Source organism: Arvicola amphibius, chromosome 1, assembly GCF_903992535.2.
Source record: "Arvicola amphibius chromosome 1, mArvAmp1.2, whole genome shotgun sequence".
NCBI classification, from domain to species: domain Eukaryota; kingdom Metazoa; phylum Chordata; class Mammalia; order Rodentia; family Cricetidae; genus Arvicola; species Arvicola amphibius.
In genome coordinates, this window is record NC_052047.1 from 61668168 (window position 1) to 61687716 (window position 19549).

The 19549-nt window shown below is 46.2% G+C and overlaps 1 protein-coding gene across 3 annotated transcripts; it reads right to left on the reverse strand.

The window, feature by feature from the left end:
* Positions 1-4242: 4242 nt before the first annotated feature.
* Lyar (Ly1 antibody reactive) lies at positions 4243-19505 on the reverse strand. Of its 3 annotated transcripts, none has more exons than XM_038315538.1 (10): positions 19367-19505; positions 17098-17169; positions 15208-15380; positions 13925-14039; positions 12080-12187; positions 11910-11993; positions 7923-8346; positions 7577-7657; positions 5190-5275; positions 4243-4550 (listed from the first exon to the last, which is right to left on the reverse strand). In XM_038315538.1, the coding sequence occupies exons 3-10, from the start codon at positions 15327-15329 to the stop codon at positions 4416-4418; spliced, it is 1155 nt and encodes a 384-aa protein (XP_038171466.1). In that variant the 5' UTR covers positions 15330-15380; positions 17098-17169; positions 19367-19505; the 3' UTR covers positions 4243-4415. The 3 variants fall into 3 exon arrangements, with proteins under 3 accessions (XP_038171466.1, XP_038171457.1, XP_038171475.1); XM_038315529.1 differs by having other exon boundaries at positions 17078-17169; XM_038315547.1 differs by lacking the exon at positions 17098-17169.
* Positions 19506-19549: the final 44 nt, after the last annotated feature.

Sequence of the window (19549 nt, forward strand, 5' to 3'; positions counted from 1 at the left end):
CCAGGCACTGTATGTCCGGCACTCACGTCTGACTCTGTCCTAGGCAGTCAGTATGGGAGATACAAGTCTGGGGATCAGAGATGCTCATCGACCTGCTCCAGCGGGGCTACTGACTGGAAAGATACATGACACGGATTCAAGTCTCTTGTTTGTGGAGAGCCTGCTACTGCGTTCTGCACAGGGGAGCAGATGAAAAAGATGGCCTCACATATCAGGTAGTCAATAACTATAGACCACTCAAGAATGCAGTGGAGGCCGTGGTTGCAGCTACATGGATGAGCACTTGTCTAGAACACAAGGCCCTGTTCCATCCCCTGCACTGCAATAAAGATTGCTGGGGGCGGGGAGGTCCCAGTTGTGGATTGGGAGTGGTGGTGGTGGGGTGTTCCAGGTCTACTAAACTAGCAGAGTCTATCCCGAGCTGGCAGGACTGCATAACACACATGACTTTTCCCTGAGTTAGACTTGATGTTTTTCTCCCATCCTGAAACCTCCATGCCCAAGCACCCCGTTCTGCCCAGGGTAAGCAATCTGGAATACTATAGTTTGCCTTGTGACGTGGGGGTGGGGGGATTCAGAGTCAAGAGGCTTCCCCAAAGGGTACTCAAGGACTCAGCATTAAACTTAGGAAAAATGAAGCTCAGGGCACATGACAGCAGCCCGATCATGACCTCCACATGCTGCAGTCAGAGGCTCCAAGATGGAGAAAATGAGTACCCTCCTGCAGACCAAGTCTTTTGCCAAACTCCAAAGACTAACTACACCACCAACTCCTTGACACACATAATCCAGAAACCACTACAAAATAACACTTTCTACTCTTCCTAGAGTTTAAAGTATAATATGCTCTCCTTCGGGCAGCAAGCACTTCTGTAGAAGGCTTATTCCAGCCATTTCCAGAAAGCAAATTGGAAGAAGGGATAAAGGCTGCAGTTTCAGGTCTGGTACCCAGCAACAGTAGACACTCAAGAGCATGCCTTTCCTCTTAATTTCATGAAGCCAGTAATTCCTTTACAGTTTCCTTCTGCAAGGGAAGGCGCCACAATGGGTTCTGCTATCACCATAGCTATGTCCACGCAGGAGTCAGCAACATGTGATTATCTATGCTGGAGTCCATGTTCAGTGTAGAGACAAAGGAGCGTAAGACCAGTGAGGAGGACAGGTTTACCAACATATGCTATCCAGCACAGTCACTATGGAAATGAATATAATACTGGTCTCTTACAGCCCTCTTTAACACTTTGACATGGAGAGACAGCTCAGTACTGGAGAGTGCCTGTTGCTCTTGCAGGAGACTGAAACGCAGTTCCCAGCACCCACGCTCAGTGCCTCACAGCTGCCTGTGACGCAGCTCCAGGTTCTGACTCTCTCTTCTGGCCTCTGCAGGCACGTGTACTTCTGTGCAGTACTCATATACATAATTAAAAGAAAAAAAAACTTTAGAAAGATGCGGCTAGACAGATGGCTCAGATGGCTCAGTGGTTAATAACACTGACTGCTCTTCCAGAGGGTCAAGGTTCAATTTCCAGCACCCACACGGCTGTCCACAACTGGCTATCTGTAACTTCAGTTCCAGGGGGATGATGCCCTCTTCTGGTCTCCAATGGGCATTGCATGCAGATGGTGCATGTACATATATATAGGAAAAACATTCTTATGTATAAAACAATAGGATACATTTTAAACATGTATATATATTATATTTATGAATATTATATTTATATATTTGTATTATATATATTATATTTATATATTATATATTATATTTAGCCCATATATATATATGGGCTAAAGAGATGGCTTAGTGGTTAAGATCACTGGATACTCTTCCAGAGGACCTGAGTTCAATTCTCAGTACCCACACTGGGCAGCTCACAACCACCTCAAAACACTCAACCACATATGAATAAATCTTTTTAAAAAAAAAATAGTAAAAAGAGGGCATGCAGAAGGTCCTGGGTTTGACACTCCAGTGCCAAAATGTTTAAAAGTTGTCTTAACAATAGAAATTAACATGTACTACCTTGGACAGAATCTATTTGTATCTCTATCTTGAAAACGAATTATGTGTTCCTGGGTGTCTCTTTTAGCAAAGAGGCAATCCCAGGCTAGGGAATTATCAGAGGACAGCATTCAGGACCAGGTCAACTCGAGTTCCAGCCTGGGAGAAAAATGAGATGCTTACAAGACAACGAAGAAACTGTACGAAAGTGTTGATAAAGTACATAAATCTGAAAAGTTGCTATCCACCTGGATAGTGACTTCTAGTCACTGCCCTGGGGGCTGAGTTTAAACAGAGTGAAGAGCAGGGCTCTGGGAAAGCTCCCTCCTCCGAAGTTTCAATCAACCTTGTTAAACAAAAGCAAGACATTTTTAAAATTCTCAGCTTTCCTCATATAAATGCCCCTCTATTGTCCACCATTCATGTTCTGACTTCTGCCATTAGCCTGAGCCTGGATATTGTAGTCCAGCGTGGAAGCAAAGGCAGCTTAGCCCTCAGTGGTCCCCACTTATCTTTTTGAGCCTATTATCAGTATCCAGTTGACTGATTCCATGAATATAAAAATCATGAGGCAGACTGGAGAGATAGCTCAGTGGTTAAGAGCACTGCTGCTCTCAGACTCGGGAGGCAGAGGCAGGCAGGTCTCTGAGTTCAAGGCCAGCCTGGTCTACAGAGCGAGTTCCAGGACAGCCAGGGACACACAAAGAAACCCTGTCTTGGAAAACAAACGAACACTGACTGCTCCTCCAGAGAACTCAGACTTAATACCTAGCACCCACACATTTTGGCGGTTCATAATCATCTCTAATACCAGTTCTAGCTCTTCTAGCCTTTAGAGAAACCAGGCGTGCACATGGTGCAGATTTACAGGCAGGTAAAACACCCATACACATAAGCAACAAATTATTAAGGCATCAAGCTTTGACCGGTATATCAAAACAGATCTTTGTAAGATTAGGGGACACCTGAGTGCCAGGCCCTGCCGATAAGCCTGAGCAGACAGCAGGTGGCAGCAGTGGACTTGACATTGAACTGGGACAGGGACTTGAGCCCTGACAGGAAGGCTGCTTCAGTTTCTAAGGACCCTGCACTGCAAGATTGGGCATGTGTAAGTCAGGCAGGCAACTGGGACAGCTTTTGAACAAGGACCATGGGATGATGGGCTGTAATGCCAGATGCCAGGGCACCTGCGTGTGCCAGCCCTTCTCTCCATTGGCTTTAGGGGACAGCAGAGAAACCCACCATGATGCCAACTGCCGGAACTGACAACAGCAACCTTACTTCTTCCTCCCTGTGGAGTTCTAGCTCCTTTGGGCCTTGGGATGGCTGTTCCACCTGTAAGTCTACTGGAGCACAATATAAAGTTTATTTTGTTACATCATGGAAAGTTGGTAAAATAAGATTGCACACTGGCAAACACTGCAGCATTTGGGCATTTTATGAGGCTCCCTAGAGTTCCTCTGTATAAGCCCATCTCATGTGGTACACTTCTGCTCCCTGGGCATTGGAACAGAGGGTGTCTCCGGCAGACCTCATTAGGCATGCTTTGCTTCATGGAATGTCTAAGGATTCTCCTAGCTCAACAGTTAATTCCCAAGACAGTCAAGCAGCCATCAAATGGGCTGCATGCAGGTCTAGCAACTAACTTAGCACATTCATTCCAACCCTAAAGAACTTTACATCTAAACTGTCCAGATGAGAGTTACTGGTAAGGGACCAAAGCCACGCCATTTGAGTCATCCCCGCACAGTGGCGCAGCCTCAGTCACAAGCCTATGCATCCTTCTGCATTACCATCTCCCTTGCACACACTCTATCCTTGCACACACACTCTATCCTTGCACACACTCTATCCTTGCACACACAGTCTATCCTTGCACACACTCTATCCTTGCAGCACTGTTCTGACTCCATCTTGTTCTCACCCCAAGGGAGAATGAACAATGACACCGGCCGGAGGGGCAATTCTTGCTGAAGGCTTAAGGGATTTGTGGGTAAAACGCCAACTCTCAGTAGGAGATGGGGCAGGGCTCCACCAGCATAGCCCAGGGTGCACAGTGCCAGCCTGGAGCAGGTGCTGCTGAAGAGATCCTGACAGCTCACACTTCTCAGTGTCTTCCTGACAAGGCCAATACCTCCCACCGCATCAACTGGGGAACCATCTTCACCAGCCACCACACTGCATTCTAAAGCTTCCTACAGTGTTTTCTTAAAGCACACAGATTTTTTTTACTGTTGATATAGAATTCAACAAGAATATATTTTATTTTTCCATAAAAGTTTAACAAAAATATATTTTTTCATTAACTTAAAAATACAGTTTCAGAAAGCAATTTCCGATTGTTATAATTCATTACACATTTTACAAACAGTAGAAGAAAGCAGTCAATACAAGTGTGTGAAGCAATGGTGTCTCACTTCAGAAGCTTGACTCTGTCTTTCAGAACCTTAAAGGTGGGGTTCTTGTTAATTTTCTTGTTGAAGATGGCCAGGAGCTCCTCCTCTGACATGTGATGTTCGCTCATCACTGCATGGTACTGAGCAATGACCTTTACAAAGAGAAACAGATGTCAGGTGGGGAGGCCATGTTGTAGATGTGCCCGGCAAATCTACCTGCCAAGGTTCTTTGGGGATGACGTATACTGAAAAAGGTCCAGATGTAGGTCAACAATACAAAATAAAAGAACCCCAGAAGCTGGTCACACAAGCAAAGACCCAGCAGCTGCCCAGGTGTGCACAAAACTGCATCTCACACAGGACTACAGAATTAAAAAAAGGGGTGGGTGGGTGGGGATGGCAAGATAGCTCAATGGAAGGGACATTCATGTGCTCTCTCTGTCTCTCAAGTAAATAAATGCAATAAAGCTTTTTTCTTTTTCTTCCTTCCTTCCTTCCTTTCTTTTTTTGAAAAAGCAATAGCAAACATTTATATCAGCAAAAGAGAGCAAAGTACCTGGAAAAATCACTTCTGGTCATTTCTAGTATAGTCAACTGTAGGTAATGCATGCAGTCTTTAGACAGGTCCAGAGTCAGAGAGCTACCCTGGCTTGGTTGCAGGTGCACAAGTGAGCCGCTCTAGAAGTAGGTGTGACTGTCTGTCTCAGTGTTTTCAGGTTAAACAACACACATGTACACTTTAAAACAACCCCTCCCCAGCTATCCCATGCCTTATTTGTTGCAGGATGTACCTTTTTCTTTAACTTCTTGACTGATATCTCGTTGTCCGGAGCCTGTTTCAGAACGGCTTTAATGGTCCCCTTCCAGTTGAATTTGCCTACAATGCAAAAAATGATGCATAAGGCCCTTTGTTTTGTTACCCAAAGAGCAAAGAAAAAAATGTTCCACAGTTGCGTGCTTCCTGGGAAATGACATGACTCTCCCATGAACAAGACACCAAGTCCTTCATTAGCTCAGTAAGGGGGGCCTCCAGGGTCCAACTGCACGTCGGAGCAATGTACTCAGGGAGGAGAGATGGTTCTCAAGGGTCATGGTAGGGACAGCCTCCTGGGAGAAAGGATTGACAGACAGCTGAGCATCCACAGAGAGCCTGTGGTACAGAAGGTGCAGGTGAGCAGCTCAGCCTGTTTCTGCTTTTCCTGCTAGGCCCAACTCTCAACTGAATGCCAGACTCAGACCTAAGACGACATGGAAAGGTGGTGAGAGTCAGACTGGCAGTGTCTCAGGGCCTACCAGGGACAGACTCTTTTGTTCCAGTCTAGATTTGGAGTCAAGAAAGCCAGTGACCTAGAAGGCCACCAGGTACAAGGTAGACCAGCCCACACCTACAGATAAGGAGCAAAGAAAGGGCAGGCCTGGCCTGCCACCAACACTGACACCACAACCATTAACTCTAGGCTAGTGCCACAGCCTGTGCTCAACTGGTGACCACTGTTGGCCAAGGTCGAGTTGGCAGGCAGAATCCTGCCTTCCAAAGGCTGTGGCAGGGACAGGGACAGTGCCAAAGATGAACAAGAAATCTGAGCTTTTGCCCATATTGGTGGGTAATGAGAAAGAAGTTGCCTAGATATGGTGACAGTGGAGGCCACAAGAAGAATCCCTTTGGCTGTGACAAGGAACAGGGAACTTGGGACTTCCCACCTCTACCTGCACCACCTTAAGGTCTGGAGAGAAAACTAGGAAAGCAGGAAGTAGTAGGCTGTGGGCACAGGCCAGTAATACCAACTACTTGGAGGTTTGGCAGGAGGATCACAAATTCAAGGCCAGTTAGCCTGGCATACAGAGAAGGTCAAGGCCAGTCCAGACAACTTTAGTGATACTTTTGTCCTGAAATAATAAAAGAGGCTTAGATGAAGCTCAGCGATGCACTGTTTGCTTAGCACAGACAAGGCCCCTTCTGTTCAAGTCTTAGTGTGTGTGTGTGGGCGGGGGGGGGGAGATGTAGCTGGGCATGGTGGTGCACACCTTTAATCTCAGCACTCAGATGCAGAGGCAGGCAGATCTCTGTGAGCTGAAGGCCAGCCTGGTCTACAGAGTGAGTTCCAGAACAGCCAAAGATAAACAGAGAAACACTGTCTCAAAAACAAAACAAAACAAATATACATGTATAACACATATGATATATAAAGAAGTTTCAAGTTATAATTGTGAGAAAACAAAAACCCCAAATCCAACCAGAAAACGGACAGAAGGCCAATAAAAAACAACTTAATCCTTAAAAGCCTTCAGTCTACAAAGTCGGAGGCGTCAAGAGATCTGACGAAGTTTGGGCAGTCACTGAACCCTCACCAATGGCTCTAACTCCCATCTTGGCTCATTTCTACAGGCAGGAGAGGGTGGGAGTATACATGGCAAGTGCGGATTTGCCACTTCACAACAGAACTTCCAGCTTCATGAGGCAGAAGCTGTGTGAGAGGTGGTATTTAAGAGGAGCCCCACACTCTTGGATCCTGACAGTGTATATATGGAGATAGGGAGGTGGCCATGGAACTTCATGCAGGGAGACACTAGAAACAGACCCAGAGGCTGAGAAGGAGCAGCTACAACTGCCCGACCTCAGGTCATCTCTACAGGAGGGGGAGCTAGACAAGACACACGGGGAAGGTGGGTACAGAACAAGCCTTGGGAAACCACACTGGGCTCACTGCCAACTTAAGGGCAATATTACTGTTAATGGTTTTGAACCATAGTGCCCCCTAAAGACTGGGACCCAGTTTGGTGCCACTGAGAATATTAGTAACCCAGACAGTGTGGGACACTAGTTTGTCTTTGGGTCACTGCAGAATTGACCTGTAAGAGGCTGTGGGACCCTTTTGGCCTTTTGAGCAGCAGGGCCCTACCACAGACCCCAAATCAATAGGACTAGTGACCATGAGCCAAAATTGTTGGTTTTATAGTTTGATCATTGTTGCAGCAATGAATAATGGCCAACATATCTATATATTCAACCCAGATATCCCCCTTTTCCTTAAGAGAGGATAGAGGCACTGTGGTACTAACCCATACACCTTAGTTGTGCCTCTAATGGGCATGACCCTGCAAGGCAGTGCCTGGTCTACCTTTGTCAGGAGCATCTTTTTCCTACCCACACAGAATAAACACAGCCAGTGAGTGGTACCTTTTGCTGGAACCTCATGGTCCTTGGCCTCTCCCTCCTCAGGCTGTCCTGGCAACTTCATCTTTTTTTTCTTGGACTCATCTGTTAGAGAAGCAAAAAGGTTTAGCTGGGTCCAGTTACAAAAGCCCAGCTTGGCATGGGCATGCGCGCTCCCTCACCACACCCAGCTTAGCAGGTGGTTCTCATGCTTGCTGGAGATGAGCATCAGAAGGCTGAAGGGAGGTCAGCTGGACCCCTAGAGCCTCTGCCCTTCTCCATACCTGGCCCAGAATGTGAGGCCTAACACACTTCCCTGTGCCCCGCTCACAGCCTCACTGAGAAGCCAGTGTGCGGGCTGAGCACACACCTTCTGAGTGTTTTCGCCGCTTCTGTTTTCCTTTCCCTGTCTTGGTCTGCCCCTCATCAGCATTTTCACCAGGGCCCCCGTTTCTGTCTACATCCTCTTCTGAGGCCTGCCCACCCCGGGCCTTCTTCTTTTCTGGCGGGCCGTCAGCCTCTGTGGTCTCCTCCCCACCAGCCTCCTGTCCTGCCTCCTGGCCCTTTTTGCGCTTTTTTGACTTCTGGCCCCTCAGGTTTTCCTGTTGGTTTTCTGACTTCAGCTCTTTCTTCTCTTTCTTTCTATTCTTCTGTCGTTCCTCCTTCCTTTCTCTTTTATTTTTCTTTGCCTCTGCTTTTTCTTCTGTGGTGCCATTTGTTTCCTCGGGTGGAACCTTAGTGGGGATCTCTGCATGAGGCTTGGCCACGTTGCTGGGTGGTTGCTGATCTTGCTCCTTAAGAAATAAAAATAAGAATTATCTAAATATCTGGTCCGGCCACTGTCCATACTATACTGTTTATGACTGTGACACCAACAGCTAAAATTTAGCAATACAAGGAAAGCACCCCCAAGCACATACCTCATTCTTGATCCTGTTTTCATGTTATTGAAGGGTGAAATGATTCTGGCTCACTGTCACCCTTCATCTAGACGAGGACAGAAGAGCCAGGTGCAGGGTTGAAGATGTGTTACATTAGTTTATGCTGTGGAACATTTGTTTAATGATGCAAAGATGTGTTGCATTTGTTTAACTCTGTGAAGCTGTGTTACTTTGCCTGCCTAAAACATTGGTCTAATAAAGAGCTAAATGGCCAATAGCTGGGCAGGAGACGGACAAGCAGGGCTGGCAGGCAGAGAGAATAAATAGAGAAAAAGAGAAGAGAAAAAAGGAGAATACAAGGGGCCAGCCACCCAGCCAGACTCGGAATAAGAAAGAAAGAAAAGATATACAGAAATAGGGTAAAAGTTCCGAGGCAAAGGTAGATGGGATAATTTAAGAAAAGCTGGCTAGAAACAAACCAAGCTAAGGCTAGGCACTTATAAATAATAATAAGCCTCCGTGTGTTTATTTGAGAGCTGGGTGGTAGGTCCCCAAAGAGCAAAGGGTAGAAAGAAAGAAAGAAAGAAAGAAAGAAAGAAAGAAAGAAAGAAAGAAAGAAAGAAAGAAAATAAATAAACAAAAACAAAAAACCCAACTACAGCACCAGGGAGCTATGTGACTGCAGAGCTGGGCTCAAGGTCCAGTTCCACTGATACCTACTACTGCTTCTTCTGTAGGACAGAGCATGTGGAAACTACCATTTGTGGCTGAATCACCTGTAAGAGAGTTCCACATACAGCTGACATACAGCTAACACAAGAAAAGTATGGCATGTGTGTGGGACAGTGGACACAATGCAGGTAATTGTTCTGTAAATGAAATAGACAAAGGCACTGTCACATTCTCCTTCTCCCGATGTGATGGCCACCCTCAGGACAGTCACAGACAGCGGCCAGTGTCAAGAACAGGGAATAAAGTCTGATAGGGTCTGAGTGCCTCTCGCAGGGGCAGGCACTGCAGGTTGGTTTCCCATGTGATGGAAGCAGAAGTGGCAGAACCTCAAGACGGAGGGTCTATGGCAGTTAGGTCATCAGGGATGCTGCTCTCAGTGAGTTAAGACCAAACCTACCCTAAACCTTGTTAGCTTCCTACCAAGTCACCAATCCCAAAATGCTCCTACTACAATACTACCTGTCTGCCAGAAGCTGAACAGATGGAACCACCACATCTTAGACTTCCAACCTCCAAAAAGTGTGAGCTAACCAAGCCTCTTTTCTTCACAAAGAGCTCAGCCTGAGGCTGTTGTAGCCAGGAACTGAAGGCACTGCATGCACTGTTACAACAGACTTTCTGCCTGCTTCCATACTTAATAAGAATGGGCAACAGGTCCATGCAAACAGGTCCCGTCTCTGCTATACTCCTACCGTACTGATCTCTCAAGATGTATGAGAACAGTGCACTGAACTGCCGTAAGTTGTAGGCCTATCCAGAGGGACGGATTAGACTGCTACAGGTGCTGGAATGCCTGGGTTGAGGGATCCACAAGCATGAGAGCAAGTTCCATTCCTTGGTCACTTCCAAATGACATGTAACAAGTTACCCAGTCCTCTGCAATGCCAAAATGAAGGCAAACCAGCCTTCTCTTGGCACACTAACTCAGTGCCAGGAAGGGCAGCACTGGGAAGCAGACTAACTGTTGCAGATTTCTCAGAAGCTGACAAGGCTTTAAGGGAAAAGAAGCTTTATGGGAATCCAAAAAGAGACCCAGGAAGAGGAATGGGAGACATCCAACACCCTCTCAGAGGCATGTCCTCAATGTTCTAACTTCCTCTGACCAGGCCCCACTTGCTAAAATCTCCTCACCTCCCAACAGTGCCAGAAGTTGAAGAGACTTCAACATATGGGCCTTTGGGGACACTGAATACTCAAACTGTAACACGTGACCACTGAGTGCCAGAGTCTTCAACTTTCCTTCTACTAAGCTTAGACCCAATTTCCACCTGGTGTTAAACCAGCTCATGGCTGCGGGATGAACGGCATACAGAGGTTCTTAGGTACTCAGGTCTTTCCACTTCATCCTACTCCACTGCCCCTGCTTCTGAGTGATCACCAGCCAACTCTTTTGCAGTGAACACCCCCTTTCCTCTCTGCCCACTGCCTTTTGCTCTTCACAGCACTAAGACTTGGCCTTATATGGAACCCCTCATCCAGTGCTGGTTCCACCACTTCCAGCTCCACTGAGGCAGGAGCAACACCTGGTGATGGCTGCACCCATGGCACCTGCTAACTGACACGGCGAGAAGCTGTACACCAGGATAGAAAACTCCACCCCTGCCACACCTGCAGTGCCAGGAGGATATGCCCAAGCCAAGGCTAAACCAAGCCAGAGGCCCTTTGGTCTGTAGACAGTCACTGGGCAGAGGTAATGGGGCCGCTGTCACCGGTCATAGCTTAGCTGTCAGAACACAGCAGGAGCTTACTGCTTATTTTCTTCAATTCTTAATAACTTTATGAATTCCAAAGAACTATAAAAAGTCAAAACCCCACAGTTGAACTAAGCAATTTCAAATCTTTGATTTTTTTGCAAAAATAATAGAAATAACTTTTTAAAATGGTATGTCACATTCATGCCAATTAAATAATAGATGGTTTTAAGATTTCAATCTGTGCATTGTGGAGGCAAGTGCAAGATATACCATAAAGGTGAACTTCCTTCTGATCTCACTTTGCTGCTCAAGCTACCTTTTTCTTTCTGGGTGTGCCTATACACACAACACTCGCTCATGTGTACACATGTGGAAGCCAGAGGACAACATCGTATATCTTTTTAGTCACTTTCCACCCTAAGTTTTGAGCCAGGGTCTCTCGCAAAACCTGAAGCTTTTTATTTAGGCTACAGAGGTTGGCCAACAAGTCCTTGGGATCCGCCTACCTCTGCTTCCTCATCGCCAGGGTTACAGACAAACACTTTATATACCCACTGTACCACCACAACATGCAGGGGTCTGAAAGACTCTTGGCTGAAAGATGCAATGACCTCAGCCTGTTTAAATTTCTTTTACAGCACCAAGGCACTCTGGAGATATTTGAGGTCTGTAGTGAATGAGAAATAAATAAAGAGTCTAGTAGCACAGACGGTTTAGATTGGGAAACTGAGAATCCAAGCCTAAATAATGTGACCATGATCAAACACACACAAAGCACAGCAGAGTTCAGAATCAGATCAGCCAGACATCAAATCCTGGCTCACGCCCATTCACCCAGCCTGACTGCTATGCCAATCATTCCATAAAAACTGGTCCCACTACCAAGTACGCATGTTGAAAGGCTGTCTCTGCACACCAGGTGCTCCCAGCTCATTCCTGCCGTCAAGAGCACAGAGGCTCTGGAAATGCCTTCTCAGTCTCCACACACAGCGCCCCATTCCATTGTTCCCAGTTGTTTGTTAAACTGCAATCAAAGCGGAGTGGACTCACACTGCTGGATGCTTCGGAAAAGATGTTCCACACCTGCTCCAGAACAGTGTCACTGTGCACTTTCAGGCTGTTCCTCATCCAGTTCTGTAGACACGAAAAGAAGGCTGTTCTCCCTTGACAGGTCACTGATGGAGCATACCCCAAATTGGGAATGTCATTTAAATCCATACCTGAAACTTAGCCTTTTTTCTGGGAACATTGTCAAAAGCACTGATTTGCTGCAGAAGTTCTCGAACTTTAGGGCTGACATTGGGTTTCTTTATTAATTCATTAATTTTCTATTTAAAAAAGAAGAACAGACAATAGACATATTGATACAGCCAAAGGGCTCTCATCTTTGAAGCCAAGATTCTTTATTTGCATCTATGTATAACGACAAATATTCCTATTCTACACAGCACTGAAGGGCTGGCCAAAGCTATTAGGCAAGAAAAAGAAGCCAAAGCCTTCCTAACAAAAAAGACAAAATCAGGTCAAATATTCACAGGTAGTACTGGAAGGAATGCAGCCTCACATGTAGAAAGCTCTAGAGGGGCAAGCAGTTACAGTTAACTCATTAAGCAGAGCTACAGAATACACAATTCTGAAAAGGCAAGCTGTATCTTTATATACCAACAAAAAATAATACGAGTGTGAACATCAGGAAAATTTCATTTGCAATACAACATAAAGAATAGACTAATTAGAAAAACCACAATCAAAGGGGTGAAAGAATTATGCACTAAACACACTGTTACAAGAATCAAAGATAGCATTAATCTCATAGGCTGAGACAACATTAAGATGTTACCTGAAGACAGCTGGCAAAGTCCAGCTGTATGTGTGATCTAATTTACAAGGAACCCTGAGAGACTCCAAACGAACAATATTGAAAAATAATAGTTTCATGGTGTTTTTTGTTTGTTTGTTTTTTCCAAGACAGTGTTTTTCTGTGTAGCTTTGGAGCCTGTCCTGGAACTTGCTCTGTAGACTAGGCTAGCCTCAAACTCATAGAGATCCGCCTGCCTCTGCCTCCTTAGTGCTGGGAAAATGCAGGAATAAGCCCCTAAGGATATGGTTAAAGGGTTTTCAACAAGGATATGAAGACCAGTCCATGAAAGAATGGACCCCTTTTCAACAAATGGTGCTAGAAATAGTGGATCTTCACATGGAAAATTGGACTCTTACGTTAAGTTACATAAAAAAATAACTCCAAATGGATCAAAGACCTAAGCTTAAAAAGTTAAACTATAAAATCTTAGGAGGAAAAAAAAAAAAAAACCTTTCAAGAGATCTAATCTGGTAACAATTTCTTACACATGACCAGACAGACAACATTCAGGGTCAGCAGAATGGCTCAACAGGGAAAGGTGCTTGTGTGGAGGTCAGAGGACAACTTGCACCAATCACTTCTCTCCTACTACGTGAGTCCTGGGGATTAGGCTCAGGTTACTGGACTTGGTGGCCAGTACCTGTATCCCATCTGAGCCATCTTGCCGGCACTCTGCACATCTTCTCAACGGGGCAGCTACTGGAAGCCCTTCATGAGGGTCATGCCAGGAGTATGAACCTTCAGCGAGCCAACACAGCAAGTTCACACTCACACTCTGCCACTCAATGGGGCAACTACTAATTTGATTTTCAAGAAAATGCAGCCTCTACAAAGGTGACATCTGTCCAGTGATCTCCCCTTTTTTCAAACTGGAGCTCACCAGTTTTGTAAATATTTTCACTTTATTTAAGTAGAAAATTCTTTGCATTTGTGAAATTCTTTACTTTGTTCAGACTGACAGGGCCTAGGCCCTAAGATCTCCACTGGGAGCCTGTACATGTTTCAGTTTTCACTTTACAGCCAAAACAAAGTCAGCAGGGCCAAACACCGCGGATAAAATCCACAAAACACATCATCCAAAGGTAAATGCACCAGGATTTTATCTTTCTCAAGATGTTCTGACACTTCTGCTCTGGGACCTATCCCCGAACCCCCAGAAGGAAGCAGGTGCCGGGTGAGCGGCAGGATGGGTGGAGACCCTTACCTGAATCCATGCCTGCTGCTTTGCATCACCTTTGTGAGTCTTGGCTTCATAGTCTTTGCCTCCGTACTTCTGCCCTTCACTGATGCACTTCACGTGGCTTTTATAGTCATCGCCCCTGCAGAGGGACCCACCTCATCACTAGGCTGACAATGTGCTAGTGGCTCTCAACGACAGCATGCTGCTTACTGTTTGTGACTTTCCACACCTGGCAACTGCACAAACAGCCTAATTCTTAATCTAATCTTTCTACTTATTTGTTGATTTTTTCAGAGCGATGGTATCTGACAGTACCACAATGAAGTATCATCTCCTCCCTGATAACGCTCCCTCCCAAAAAGTCCCTTATTGGGAGCGCTCACTTCCTTGCACTGGATAATAATGGAAATAAAATGCCAGTCAAGAAACTGAGTGATCAAATTTTCTCTAAAAATAAATATTTTTTTGATGGTGTTGGGAATTGGACCTAGGGCCTCATGCATACCAGACAAGAGCTCTGCCACTGAACAATAAACTACCTGCTCCCAAACTGTGTGTGTATTAAGTGCCACAGAGTAAACATGGAACTGAGAGGACAATTTGGGGGAGTCATTTCTCTCTTCCACCTTGAGTCCTGGGAATAGGACTTAGTGGTCCAGCTTGTAGGGCAGGTCCTTTAAAATCCAAGCCACCTTACTAGCCCCAAATTCTCTAACCAACAGGATCTTGTCCCTTTGGTCTTCACTTTCACAAGTTCTTAAAATGAAACGGTGCTGGGGGACAATGGTCTGTATCCTGTCAATTATATTTTAAATAAATGGTGATTGGCCAGTGGCCAGGCAGGAAAGTATAGGCGGGGACAACCAGGCAGGAAGTAGAGGCCTGACAAGAACAGGAGAATTCTGGGAAGAGGAATGCTTGCTCTGCAGTCTTGTCCCAGTCACAGAAGAAGCAAGATGTGACTGCCCTGCCGAATAAGGTACCCAGCCACATGGCTAGTATAGACAAGAACAATGGGCTAATATACGTTATAAGAGTTAATAAGAAGCCTGAGCTAATGGGCCAATCAGTTTATGACTAATGTAGACCTCTGTGTGACTTCTTTGGGACTTAACAATTGCGGGAACAGGGCAGGATAAAAACCCTCGGACAACAAAAACGGCACATCAAGTTTAGTCACATCAAGTTTAGTCAATAGACTGTAAGGTTTCCTTCTTGTTCTCTGTCCTCATTTTGCGCCTCTATTCTCCCAAGCTTGCAGGGTCTGGGCTTCTATCCGTGGATCTTCAGGAATTATCAGAACTTACCAGAAGTCCTTCCCACAGTCAATACAGGAGAGACATTCACAGTTTCGGCAGGCAGACACATGCTTTTCCACCTGTGCTTTCTTCACTGATTCACCGCACGCATTGCATGTAAAAAACACCATCTTTGGTTAAATGATTAAATGTTCTATCAGAGACTGGTTTGAACTCTTGCCCTAAAAAACAAAACAAGGTAAAGATAATTATAATAAGTGGAAACGTCTCCCAGGAAATGAATTCCACAGTAAAAGAGCAGGCTCAAAGCTTGCCAGTAGTCTCAGAGAAGTAACCTAACACTAGTGTCAGAAAAACATTATGTGCTCGGCACAGGCCGGGAAGTATGCTCAGGAGCTAATATATCGAGCCCTCACAAGGGAAGGATGTCACGGCTCAATGTTTCTGAGGCCACAGAGGCACAGAGAGAAGGAACTTGCCCAGGAGAGCAGAAGAGGATTTAAACCTGGAAGATTGGCAGCACAGATAAAGCTGTCACTCAAGCACTCCCCCATATAAAATGTACAAAATTAAAGTGGTAAAGAGTACCACAGTGCAGGTGTGCAGTGAGGATTGCTACTGTGACTGCAACAGCAACAAAGCAAGGAGGCAAGCAGTGGAGCTTAGCAAGTGGAGAAGCTGAAGAACAATTCCAATGAAGACTAAAAATGATTCCTACAAGCACAATGATGAAGTCACAATTTTTTTTTTTTTTTGGTTTTTCGAGACAGGGTTTCTCTGCAGCTTTTTTAGAGCCTGTCCTGGAACTAGCTCTTGTAGACCATGCTGGCCTCGAACTCACAGAGATCCGCCTGCCTCTGCCTCCCGAGTGCTGGGATTAAAGGCGTGCGCCACCACCGCCCGGCTGAAGTCACAATTGTTAAAATGAAGACATTCTCTTGGCCTCAGTGGACAGGGACAAACGAACACATTCCATTAGGACTTAAACACATGAGGCAGAAAGAAAGAAACCTATCACAGATGCTCCCAAACCCAGGTGTGCCAGCCTTCCTCTGTGCACTCAGCATGGAGACCATTGCACAACACACACAGCCAGTTCATGTTGCATGCATGCTACTGTATGCTCAGGAGTATGCTCAGTGTCACAACTGCCACAGTAACTTTCCATGCTTACATAGCCTTTTAATCACTGTACTCTAAGAAAGCAATGCTGCTGTTAATAAAATGGGCTTTGTTCAGTCCAAATATGGAGAGCTGCTTAACCCAGCACTTGCTTCCTCAGTATGAAACAGTGCTTGTGAGGTCACGCCAAAGCAAGATCAAGATTTTTTCTTCTGTTGAGACCTGAATGGAAATCTTCCTGGTGTACAAAGCCCTCTGCCTTCTGGAGCACTGTTGGACACTGGTTCGTCTTATATGCTAGATACAAACCACAGGTCCTTGACACCAATGTCCTGTGCCTCCCTCCTTAGCTTGCAAACAGCTGATTAGCAAAGGAAGGCATGTGGACAGCTACAGCCTGGCACCAATGGTCAAATGAGGTAGACAGGACCACTCCAGGCCATGTAAGTCCTGTTGTCTAGCTTGGTTTGTGTAAAGACCTGTGACACAGTCCCAGCTTAGAGAGCCGGGACCATGTTTAATGTTTACCTGTCTGGCTTCTGAGATGCTTACTATCATTTGGCACAAAACAGGTGCCACACTAGTGAGAAAACACAGGAACAAGAGCCTACCTCAGGTGTCACCTAGTCTGGACATTCTTACAAATTTATTTAAGAACAAGACAAGAGTCACTGATTAGATACCAAGAGACAAACTGCTATCATAGCACAGGGAGCGATTAGCTAAAGGAGCCACTAAAAAATCAGGAAGCACTTCCACAATGAGGCAGACGAAGAAAATGCCCCTCCAACGTTACATGGCTTAGGGCTTTCCAACCTCCTCCACCGAGGACTGCTGTTTTTGGCCAACAGAGGAGACGGCATTCGGCAAACCTTGAGATCCACGGGTCTGTTGGTTGGGAAACACCAGAATTAAAGGCCCAAGAAGGATACTGAAAACAAGATACAGGAAGTAACAGAGACGGTGTGTCAAAAAAATATGCACACTGCATCTATACAGCATCTATACAGAACAGGTCAGGGCACAGTGTGTACATCAAGTCAGGTGAATGTTGGAATCAGGTCATATGTCCAACTGAAACATCAGTGTGGAGCCTTGCTCAACTGCTTTTCTATTTGACAGGAAAGGGGAAACAGTGTATCCACCTGCTAGGCTAATGAGAAGATTTGTAAGGAGTTTATTCATGATCCAGGGAGGACAATCCAGCCCGAGGGTCACCTTGGCTGTGCACCACATCCAATGCTAAGAGTCAGAATCACAAAAGCCAGTTTAATAGCATCACAAATGTGAAGGCTACAAGCTACAAGCTGAACCCTAGGCTAAGTGAAGCCTGTGCTTTCTTTCCAGTGCTTTGAGATATATGCATATTATGTCTTACCTCTGTGAATGTGCCTAGTACTCACAGAGGTCAGAAGAAGGCGTTGGATCTCTTGGATTTGGGGTATTGGGACTTGAACCCAGCCCCTCTGAAGGAGCAGTGAGTACCTTTTGTTTTTTCAAGACAGGGTTTCTCTGTAGCTTTGGATCCTGATCCAGAACTAGCTTTGTAGATCAGGCTGGCCTGGAACTCACATAGATCCATCCGTGTCTGCCTCCCAAGTGCTGAGATTAAAGGCGTGTCACCACCACGACCGGGAGAGCGGGCTAGAGCAGTGAGTACTCTTAATTACCACATCTGCAGCCCCCTAAACTTCATCTGGGAGTTTTGGAGGGTAGCTGGTTAGTGAGCGGGAAAGATTCATCACCACACGTTGCTTTTTAAACCTGGGCTCTGAGCAAGAGAATTCAGATCCTCATGCTTGTTTGGCAAGCACTTTACAGAATGGACCATCTCCCTGTTCTAAGCATATTTTTTTTACTTATGCACACATGATGACTAGATTCGCCCTAAAAACAGCAATTTTCCTTTCCTTTTTTTTTTTTTTTTGAGACATGGTTTCTCTGTAGCTTTGGATCCTGTCCTGGAACTAGCTCTGTAGAGAGATCCTCCTGTCTCTGCCTTCCCAGTTCTGGCTGGGATTAAAGCCGCCACCACCACCCGGCTAAAACAGCACATCTTAAAGGCCATGCTGGCAATTCCAGCACAAGACCCAGTGAGCAAATCACCTCTCCCTTTAAATTTCAATTTCTCCCGATCCATGAAACAGGGAGTCAACCCACTATACTAGACACAAGCCCCTTCCAGGAGCAAAACAAGAATAGACAGGCACATATCTCTGCCCTCCTGGGACCTGGAAGACCATGAACGGGGCACCTGTTTCCACTAAAGCTCAAGGAATCCAAGCTATGCCCCTGCCTTGCAGTTCGAGCCTCCTCACCACAACCTCACCTTAACGTTTTAGGCACTATGGTAGACACTATGGGCCTGACCTGATCTGAACAAGTCCCGTGTCCTAAGCCCTCAATGGCCAGAAGTTAGGCCTGCAGGCACACACAACCCTCTTACCTCTCTCTCCTAGGAGGTAGTTGCTGCAGAAAAATCCTGACATTTTCTTTTTCTTTGTTTTTATTTTGGTTTTTCGAGACAGGGCTGCTCTGTGTAACTGTCCTGGAACTTACTTCGTAGACCAGACTGGCCACGAACTCACAGAAATCCGCCTGCCTTTGCCTCCCGGATGCTGAGATTAAAGTTGAGTGCCACCACCGCCCGGCAATTTTGACATTTTCCGAGCAACTACAACATGCCAAGTCCTTTACCCCTGTAATCTTCACATCACCCCAAGTTAGGGTCTCTAGTATCCCTTTTGGTCAGATGTAGAGCCGAGCACAACAGGGCTTTTGTATCTAAATGGTCGTTTGGGGATTCGCGCGCACTTGTGTCCGCTGGCGCTCCAGGAGCCCTCAGTAGTTCTCGAGACTAAGAACAGAGCTTTCTCCCCATCAGGCAGCGGGTCTGAAGCCCTGTGCGGTGGAAACCAACCATGCCATTTGGACCGCCCCGACTGCCTATCTGACTTAAAACCGGGACGCAATTTCTCCCGGAGGTCGGGACTCTAGCCTTCGTCGGCAAGCAGATCCGCAAGAAAGCGGACAAGCCGCCAAGGCCCCACCCTACAGGCCCCGGGCTTTAAGCTGCTGCCCTCACCTCTCAGCAGACTTCGCCAACGGTCTTAACCGACTGCCGGGAGCACGTGGAGCCGCAGCCACCCAACGCAGCGCCACCACCGGCTCTCTCTCTCTCTCTCTTCCAACTCACCCGCGCAGAACTCACGCCCGGCCGGCGCGCGGCAGTGCGCAAGCGCGTCTCGGCCACGCCCCCTGACGGAAG

What these genes read in the sequence shown, in the direction of transcription:
- Lyar (XM_038315547.1), bottom strand. Translation starts at nt 15,329, where the DNA reads ATGGTGTTTTTTACATGCAATGCGTGCGGTGAATCAGTGAAGAAAGCA. An exon ending in GAAAAAAGGCTAAGTTTCAG is followed by an intron (nt 11,994 to 12,079) that starts GTATGGATTTAA and finishes TCGTGTCTACAG; the next exon opens with AACTGGATGAGGAACAGCCT. An exon ending in TTTCCGAAGCATCCAGCAGT is followed by an intron (nt 8,347 to 11,909) that starts GTGAGTCCACTC and finishes TTATTTCTTAAG; the next exon opens with GAGCAAGATCAGCAACCACC.